A 9,430-nucleotide genomic window follows, 5' to 3' on the forward strand; every position below is an offset into this window, starting at 1 on the left:
AAGATGTTGTTTCTAGTGAAGTATTAGGGAAATCGGAGCAGAAACTTATCAGACAGACTGGTGCAGCATGTGAAGTGGGGGGGGGACTCTGCGCCACTCTGTGGTGCTGAAGAGAGAGCTGTGCTTACCATTGGAAAGAAAATGGGCCCTAGACCTGGAAGTTGCAGCTGGACTGGACATCTGTCTTAAGGGGAGCTAGCTTAACTACCACTCAGTAAATGTGTTGTTTCTCTCGTTTTGTGGTTGTGTCATGTTGACAAGTGCTGGGACAAAGCTGAGGAAGACAGCATTTTTTTTTATAATTTAGGATGAGTTTGTTATTGGTTTAAAGCTGTTGGTTTACCTGCTCAGGTTCATTTGCACAATTTCTCACACAGGCATAAATAAAGTAAAATGACCTCCCTTCTGTTTCTACTATTGTTACAGACTGACCAGCTGAAGGAAGCAGTATGAAGCTGTTAGAACCTGTTTAAATTTAAAGTCCCTATTAACCCACATGCCACACTACTGCCTGGAAGTGGTAAAGTTTTAGTTCCTGTGCGACATTAAGAAGATTTGTGGGTTTTGTTTTTGTTTTTGTTTTTGTTTTTGTTTGTTTTTTTCAGACGTCACACTGACTGAAGTCACCATGTAAAGTAGGAAGTGTAGAGCACTTCTGTATCAGAGTCCATCAGAGCTGAGCTGCTTTCAGACGACTCCGTCTTGTTGTGGATGCTGAAGCTGATCATGGTTCTCCTGTGGATGATCCTGTTGGTGGTTCTGCTCTGTGCAGAGGCCGAGAACGTGGCTGAGGTCAGAGGAGAGCTGGGGACCAATGTCACTCTAACCTGCTTCAATCAGACATCAGACAAATACTGGTACATGGAGATCTACAGTCAGTTCAGAGCATGTATCAGCCGCAGTTTTTCCACAGCAGGCTCTACCTACTGCTCTCCTGGTTTTGAAACCAAGTTCTCAATCACGGGAAACAAACTGATAATTAAAAACTTTACAGCAGAGGACTGCAGGCTTTACTTCTGTGGCATCAAGAGAGGTGGCAGCATTCAGTTTGTGGAAACTTTCCACCTTGTCTCAAGTAAGTAGCCAAGTTTTTTTGTTTGTTTTTTTTGTTTTTTTGTTTTTTGCTTATTGCTGTAAAACATATGAACATATGACTAACAAATGATTAGTTAGTTCTCAGGCTTTATGACGTATTTCCAGAAAAGCAGGTTTTGAGCAGGCTAACAGGATTTCTCTTTTCTGTTTTGCATGTTTTAACTTGTTATCTATGACCACATTCTTTATTTTTTGCATTCACTTTGTTCTCAAGTCTGACCTTCATAGTCATTAGTATTAGTAAGTGTGAGAATGAATGCAAAGGGAATGAGATCATGTGTTTTTTTTTCACATCCAAACTTCCCACCATTTTTTTTGACTCAGTCAAACTGTCCTCTGTGAAGGTCCAGCGTGGTGGGTTTTAACATGTCCTGAGATACTGTGAAAGAAAACTTTGGCAGTTAGAACCTAACAAGTAATAACTCAACTTGTGAGCTTGATATATTTTCCTTTTTCCTTTTTTGGCACTTACACTGGGTACAAAAAAGTTCCTTGCAGCTTCAAGGTTGGATTTCACAAGGCAAACTGCTGCACCTATTCTGATTTCCTTGATTTCTTGAGTGAAAGCGATCCCTTCTTTGGATAAAAAGAATAAAAAGAAATAAATAATTAACACAAAAACCCCAGCAGAGTTTTGTTATAGTGGTTAGCAATAGGATGGTGTATTGATACAGGTAACTAGATGGGTTTTTTGTTGTTGTTGTTTAAAGAAATAAGAGTTTTTTTCTATCATGGCTGTATACTACCTTATATATCTGATATATGAAAAGTATGTTTTTCAATGAAAATTTATAGATGGTGGGCGTGTTTCAAGTTGCTGATTTGTAACTATAACATGTTCTCAGTTGATCTTTTTGCCTCTTTCTTTCCAGATGTCATTGTTCCTCCCAACGACCCACAGAACGACTGCTATAAGAGTCACCTCATCATCATCTGTGTCTCAGTGGCTGCCTTTGTCATTCTAATAATCAGTGAGTGTGTCACTGTAGATAAATTTAGCACATTTTCTAACTTCAGATCACAGTATCTAATGTTTGAATAGATGTTTATTTTAATCATTTTACTGCCTGGCAGCTCCATATTTAACATAATTTTTCCAATATATCTACTACCCATCCTCTATGTGCGCCCAAAACATCTCAGCCTTGTCTCTATAACTTTTGATTTACCCCATTATTAATGTTTTCATGTGCATTTGGATGAGCTGCATCAGGGACACACATGAAGTAATGCAACATCACAGCCTCTCTAACTTTACCTCCAAACCGCTCAGTCTGAGCTGTCCCTCTGATATACTCATTTCTCAGCCATCATCTCCCAACTGTACATCAGCAGGTCTCACTGTGGTTGGGTTAAAGTCATACAGAAATGGTTACTTCAAATTATTGCTCCTAAAGTTGGTTCTGTGAGCTATTAAATCATAAATTATATTTAGTTTTTTACAAAACTCCTTCCAACTTCCAGTGGACTCAGCAAACACTTTTCTGATGGGTTTATGGCCTCAGGAGCTCCTTTCAGGTCTTACTGAATAAAACATGATGCTCATTTAGGAAGTCATGGTAACATTAGTGCAGAAAGAATGAAAAGCAGGGCATAATTTAGGGCAGGGCTGGCGCCTTACTCAATTGTAAGGTATGGTTTCTTCAGGAACACCAGTTTTTTGGCACGAAAAACATGATGATCAAGTCAAATGAATGAGATGAACCAGGGTCAAAATATTATCTTCAAAGCCAAAGTTAAGCAGCAAAAACCTAATTTTTCCTAATAAAGACTTGAGTCTGACTCTAAAAAAGACAGTTGCCCACAGACCCACATGTTAAAATGCTAAAAAGTTTTGATCTCTATAGCTATTTTACTCCTTCAGTGTTGCTGCTAACGCTGCAAAGACTATCACTGAAGTACTCTAATAGTACTACTTGTACTACCCTGTACTGATTACTCATTTTCTGTTTCAGGGTAGGCGACCCTCTTCCAGCAAGACATCACGGGATTTGATTCATTCATTTCATTTTTTCATGTGTAGTATCAGTACACAGTATATTTCATGATTTGTTGTAACAGTATTAAAAAGTAATTTATCTGCTTCCACTTTGTTTCACTGTGTAATAAAAATTACATTCGTTACAATGAAGTATTTGTTCTTTATTTTAATCCATGTTTCTATTTCTAATCTATTTCTTGACCGTGGGAACATTTAAGAAGATCAGAAGACACCGTACAATTTAAACGGAGCCTTTTATGTCATGTAGCAGCCAGTCCAAAAAACAAAACAAAAAACTGTTAATTTAAACATGTCATTGTCATCTCTGGTACAATGAGTTTGCTGTTAAAGTTGCTGTTGTTCTCATTACTAGCGTCACTACTGCAGTATTGTCATTAAATCATTGAGCTGCAGAAAACAGTTGAATATCTCTAATACTAAACCAAGCTACTGAATTTAAGTGTAATTCTACTTCCTGAGCGCTTGTTCGTTTTTGTGTGTGTCATATCAAGTGACCATCTGAAAAAGGAAGTGTAGAGCACTTCCCTCTTAGAATCACATCAGAGCTGAACTGCTTTCAGACGACTCCGTCTTGTTGTGGATGCTGAAGCCGATCATGGTTCTCCTGTGGATGATCCTGTTGGTGGTTCTGCTCTGTGCAGAGGCCGAGAACGTGACCAAGGTCAGAGGAGAGCTGGGGACCAATGTCACTCTAACCTGCTCCAATCAGACATCAGAGATCCACTGGTACATGGAGATCTACAGTCAGTTCAGAGCATGTATCGGACGCAGTTTTTCTTCAGCAGACTCCACCTACTGTTCTCCTGGATTTGAATCCAAATTCTCAATCCTGGGAAACAAACTTGTGATTAAAAACTATACAGCAGAGGACTGCAGGCTTTACTTCTGTGGCATCAAGAGAGGAGGCAGCATTCATTTTGTGGAGACTTTCCACCTTTTGTTAGGTAAGTACCCAAGTTTCAATTTACTTTATTGCTGCAAAACAAATAATTAGTTGGTGTTCAGGTCGCATGATGTATTTGTAGAAATGCACATTTTGAACTGTGTAACAGGAGTTTTGACTGTTTCAACATGTTTAGGAAAGTTGTGACCACAATCCTTGCAGTAATGTGGGATGTATGTTGATGGGTCTGTGTTTCCACAAGCCCCGCTAGTTCTAGAGACTTATTCATCATGAAAGAAAACAAGACAGTCAGCGATCGATCAATTACTTGCGCAAGGGAGGCCTGTCTGTGTCCACCACGAAAATGACCCCAACGACGGCCTCCTCTCGCTGCCTTTAATGAGAAACAGTTCACACAAAACACATCACAGCAAAAGCAACGCCCACATTATTCTAAGACAAGGCATTGTATGTATATGTGTGAACTTCTGTATGTAAGTAAGAATGTGTGTGTGTGTGTGTGTGTGTGTCCTCCTGCTGGGCAGGAAGCTTACATCAAAAAGACCTTCACAAGGATGTGTCTGTGTCATGGTCCTGGGTGATTTTGACCCAGTGTTCTTAGTTTTCCTGTGGTTTTGTATTTTGTTCCTTATGTTCATTGGATTGTTTGGTTTGGTATTTGGATCCCCCCTGTGTCCATGCTGTTATTGTGGTGTTTGTTCTGGTACCGTGTTCCCGTCCTTTGTGTTCTCCTCATCCCCTCGTGTATTCATCCTTGTTCTCTGCCTCTCTCTCTGTGCTCATCTCTGTGTACTGTGTTGTGTTCAAGGTCCACATCTTGGTGTCAGTATTTTCAGGTTCGTGTCCTCCCCGCTCTGTCACGAGTAATTGTCCTCAGCTGCCTTCCCCGTGTGTTCCCACTTCCCTCATTACCTTCTGTGTACTTATGTCAAAGTATCCCTTTGTTCCGTGTTGCGTCGTCCCTCTAGGTTGTGTGCATTTCCCGTGTCTTCCCAGCGCCTCAGCTTTAGTTTCTCCCAGTATAGTTTTGTATGACTTCTTATAACAAATTTCCCACGTGTGGGACTAATAAAGGTTATCTTATCTTATCTTATGTTCCTGTTAATAAAGTTCATCCCCGTGTGTCTAGAGTTGTGCGTTTGGGTCCTCTCTTGCCTTCACACAGCCGCCCCATGACAGTCTGTAATAAAAGACTACAGCCCCCCCACCCAGAACCTCGAGAACCTGGGGAGGGGGACAGTGGAATTCCATAAAAATGACAATATTTAAGCATAAAAATGACAAACATTTAACAATTCACTCTAACATATGTGAATATTTGTTCTTAACCTCTAACAATACTATTGGGCTATGGTGACAGTCTTTTAAGCCCATGTGCATGTGAGCATGGATAGACTCGTGGTATATGGCAATAAACACACACAATATGGCAAATGTGTTTGTTAACAATAAAATAAAATTGAGGGGCAAAAAGAGTTTTGTCTTCTTCATCATTACAGCAGTTATGCAACAGGAAAAAAACTGTGATAATACTCAATAAGTAAAGCATTGTTTTACAATTATGGTGGCGATGAGGCTGAACAAACGGCCTGTTTGTGGAAACATGTCTAGTTTTTATAAATCATCTTAATCTGGGTCAACGAATGTAGAAGTTGTCTCTAATCTACTGACTTGTGCTTTACTGATTACTTTGAGTGGATCTAGCTCGAGGTGAGGGTTTCAGTAGTATTGTAGCAAGAGCTGTAGTCATATGGTTCCTGATTCAGAATAATTTGACTCTGATAACCATTCTGTTGAAAATTATGAAATTATTACATTGAGAAATGAGCTCAAGTGCTACATTGCCCCTCCCCCGCCCCCACAACCAATAGCAGCAGAAACTAAAAATTGGCACTTCTTTCAAATGCCTTCACTAAAAAAGCATCAGAAGAGCTATTCTGCTGAATACTGCTGTCATCACAGATGGTGTGAAAGTGTGCTTGACCATTGGTGTCTTGGCTCCATGGTAATACTAAACTAAAAAAAAAACAGTCCTCTTTAGTCACATTAGGATGAGTGGCGAGGAACTCGCGTCCCATTTGCTTTGTGTTTGTACTTCATGTGTGAGCATTAGATCAGGGCACCAACACCAGAAGACATCTCGTGCATATCTAAATAAGAACGAGTTGTATACTTACAGTTGGTAGGTAGCTGACATCCTTGTTCGTGTGTCAATTAAATATTTTCCTTTTCTCTACATTTGAGTTAATTTAACTTGTTAGTACCTTAGTTTGGTTGTGATTGGAGATGTGAATCTTCTGCACTGTTTTCAGAATAATTTGTCAACAAAATGCCCCGATTGGAAACTTTAATTATCATAACTGTAACTGTTCTAAAGAAATAAAACAATACTTTTTTATATTTTCTTTTTTTCCATTGATTATCTCTCCTTTGTTCCTCTTTCATCTTTCTCCAGATGCCTCCACCAGCAACCCGCTGAAGGACTGCATCATGACTCAGTTCATCCTCATGATATCCGTCTCAGTTGCCGCTGTCATCATCCTGATAATGGGTGAGTGTGAGTGGAGATAAGTTTAGGAGATTTCTGGTCTGAACTGTAAATCCCGACATCCACTACTAGACGAGCCACACTATTCACTGATGAACACGACCCAAATTTATCTATCACAGCGTTCACTGGAGCTTTAAAAGCTGGTAATTTAAAAAAAATAATAAAATAAAATGAAAAATGACTCACTGACATCTGTACTAAAGGAAGAGTTAGGACACGAATACTTGAGCTCAGCTACATGCTCTGTCCTCATATCCTGACCTCTGGTTTGGTAATATTTGCACAGACTTTTTGAGAAGAGCATACTAATAGTGTTAGTCACATTTAACCTGAGGCTTGTTGCCCATGATTAATTAATTTCAGTGCTCTGATGTGTTTTATGTATTTTTAAACATGATTCTATCTTTTCAAACACACTAAAGTTTGATATTTTAAGTATTTTCTGATTAACTTTGATCAAAAAGTTATTTTAATATCAGGAAAAAGAGCCTCTACAAGAACACCCACATCCTTCATTGACTGAATCACAATCATAACACAATTTCTGCTCTTTCATTAATGTCTGTTGTTAATCCACTGATCTGTTGCCCAGACACCATTAGTAGTAGAAATAACTGCTAGATTGTGTTTGTACACTATTTTTCTTATTTATTTCTTTAATATAATATATATATATATATATATATATATATATATATATATATATATATATTTTCTAATATATCTCTAATTTAGGTTTTCTTGCTGAACCCTGATTGTCTGTGAATTTCCCCAGTGTGGGATTAGTAAGTTTATGTCTAGGAAAATGATGATGACTCCATCATTTATAATTTGTGCCAATCCAAATCACTTAAAAAAAGTATGTCAACAACATTCACCTTAGTCAACAATGCTGATCTAACGGAGTTCTTGCAGTTTGTATTTTTGACGTGGGTTTTATTTTTTATTTTGAGTTTTTGATTTCAAGTCAGTAAAGCTTCAGTTTGTTTGTTTTCTCTCATTTCAGTTTAGCTTTTCTAAGTTTCAGTTTTACTTTTAGTTCACTTAAATATTGTGATATAGAGGACATTTATCGTGGGATTTTCAGAACTTCAGAATAAACATTACAACCCAACCTCTCTCTGAAAAGCCAGTTAGTCATATAGACACCCTGAGTCTCCGTGAAAAGATGACACAAACCTCTTCAGAGAGGAAGTGTGGACAAAGATGTTCAAATTGACAAATAACCTGTATATTTTTATTTTATTTTAGTGTTTCAGTAATTTTCTTTTGCTTGAATATCTTATTTGATTTATTTTGGTTTTTTTTATTTTATTTTACTTGACGAAATCATTTTGAGAATAGCAGCAGTATTCAGACCGGATCATATTCTTACATTCATTATGAGACATTCTGTCCTGACTGTGAGTTTGATGGTGGAGTGACTCAATGATCTGTTGGCAGGTGGGGTTTTGGTACTGCTGTGTTCGAGGAAGAACAAAAGCAGCAAACAGGTGGAAGAGCCTTCAGCTCACATCTACGAGAACGCAGAAACACTGTGGGCTATTCAGGTAAACAAACCTTCCACTGTTACTGACAGAACTGATACTGTGAGTTTTAATTTTGCATTACAAATATTTTTCTAGCAATTCCACAATCCCATATATCTGTATATTTGGTAGTTCAGTTGAGTAACAAATGGAGCGCTTTAGTATAGCATGTAATGTCGTAACACAGAAGAGGATATCACATTACAATGCTGTGTCACAATATAAAATAGCATCATACTATAACAATCATAGTGTATGTGAATAGGTTTGTACGCTCTCTGCTTCCCATGGACAGTGTGTGGGTTTGCTACTCTAGTCAATTTAAACTGTATGACGTCTTCATGGCCTTGAGTTTGCTCCATGTCCACACAGTTAGATGTAGCTGGCACCATTGAACCACACTTCAGACTATTGTCTGATTATGATCAGTTCAAAACACAGATACTAGTGCTGAAAATGTTCATTTTAGACCTTCAACAAGGAACTTAACTAACCAGCCGTAGAGGTCAACGCATTATCTTTTTGAGCTGTGTAGCACTTTTCTACTCTGAGCACCCACAATGCATTGAATCTGCTGAGCCACAGTCACCCTAACATCTCTAAAAACTGCTTTATGTTTGCATCTGGTGATGACACTGCTATTGGTACCTATGATATCAATACCACTGCTTAAAGTGCTAACACAATACTGCTTCTTCCCTATACTTATGTTGTGTTTCAGGGCAAGGTGATCCACCCCTACCGAGCAAGACATCACTGAACGAGTTCTTTCAGACGCTACAAGACTTCATTTGTTGTATTTCACTGAAAAACATACAAACATTTGTGCACGTTTCTTCTCTGCAGCAAATACATTAATTTTTTGTTAGTGCTGTCAGTGTTAATCTCGTTAAAATTATGTTAACGCCATAACCGCGTTAACACGACAAATCTGCATTAGCGAGTTAATGCGGATCGCCCTGTGCTTGGGGCTGCGCAGCGTCAACGCATAGATTTGCCACGTCAATGCGGTTATGGCGCTAACGTCATTTTAACGAGATCAACGCTGACAGCACTACATTTTGTGTATTATCAGGCTTGTTGGAAGACATCTGTCCACTTTCAAATCATATGGAAAGTTGTGTCTCTTAAAAGATAAACTATAAGCTGCTGTCAAACCCTGTCAAGCTGGAATCTGAAAGCAGACAATGGTTCAAACTTTAAGGGTTCATTTTGCAGTATTAGTACAAGGTGGAGGCAATAACAGTATTTATGATAGTAACAGAAATTTTACATCATAGGTAGTAGTTTTCGTTAAAGTTCTTGAAAATGGAGTAGTAACCTATTAATAGATGTAGTGAAGTCTACGT

The 9,430-nt window shown here is 38.5% G+C and overlaps 2 protein-coding genes across 3 annotated transcripts; both read left to right on the forward strand.

Annotated features, from left to right (window-relative positions):
• Nucleotides 1–675: 675 nt before the first annotated feature.
• Nucleotides 676–3,055, forward strand: LOC148096069 (uncharacterized). The gene is made up of 3 exons (XM_087835836.1): nucleotides 676–1,075; nucleotides 1,968–2,066; nucleotides 3,051–3,055. The coding sequence occupies exons 1-3, from the start codon at nucleotides 712–714 to the stop codon at nucleotides 3,053–3,055; spliced, it is 468 nt and encodes a 155-aa protein (XP_087691962.1). The 5' UTR covers nucleotides 676–711.
• Nucleotides 3,056–3,677: 622 nt separating this feature from the next.
• Nucleotides 3,678–8,851, forward strand: LOC148096070 (uncharacterized). Of its 2 annotated transcripts, XM_087836410.1 has the most exons (4): nucleotides 3,678–4,041; nucleotides 6,457–6,552; nucleotides 7,996–8,102; nucleotides 8,803–8,851. In XM_087836410.1, exons 1-4 carry the CDS (start codon nucleotides 3,678–3,680, stop codon nucleotides 8,839–8,841), a joined length of 606 nt encoding a protein of 201 aa, XP_087692536.1. In that variant the 3' UTR covers nucleotides 8,842–8,851. The 2 variants fall into 2 exon arrangements, with proteins under 2 accessions (XP_087692536.1, XP_087692535.1); XM_087836409.1 differs by lacking the exon at nucleotides 8,803–8,851 and having other exon boundaries at nucleotides 7,996–8,177.
• Nucleotides 8,852–9,430: the final 579 nt, after the last annotated feature.

This window comes from Neolamprologus brichardi, chromosome 23 (assembly GCF_056152115.1).
Source record: "Neolamprologus brichardi isolate AB-2024 chromosome 23, ASM5615211v1, whole genome shotgun sequence".
Lineage (NCBI taxonomy): Eukaryota > Metazoa > Chordata > Actinopteri > Cichliformes > Cichlidae > Neolamprologus > Neolamprologus brichardi.

Coding starts and splice junctions, on each gene's coding strand:
- LOC148096069 (XM_087835836.1), top strand. CDS start 712: ATGCTGAAGCTGATCATGGTTCTCCTGTGGATGATCCTGTTGGTGGTT. Junction 1,076..1,967: donor AACTTTCCACCTTGTCTCAA/GTAAGTAGCCAA, acceptor CTTTCTTTCCAG/ATGTCATTGTTCCTCCCAAC.
- LOC148096070 (XM_087836409.1), top strand. CDS start 3,678: ATGCTGAAGCCGATCATGGTTCTCCTGTGGATGATCCTGTTGGTGGTT. Junction 4,042..6,456: donor GACTTTCCACCTTTTGTTAG/GTAAGTACCCAA, acceptor ATCTTTCTCCAG/ATGCCTCCACCAGCAACCCG. Junction 6,553..7,995: donor TGTCATCATCCTGATAATGG/GTGAGTGTGAGT, acceptor ATCTGTTGGCAG/GTGGGGTTTTGGTACTGCTG.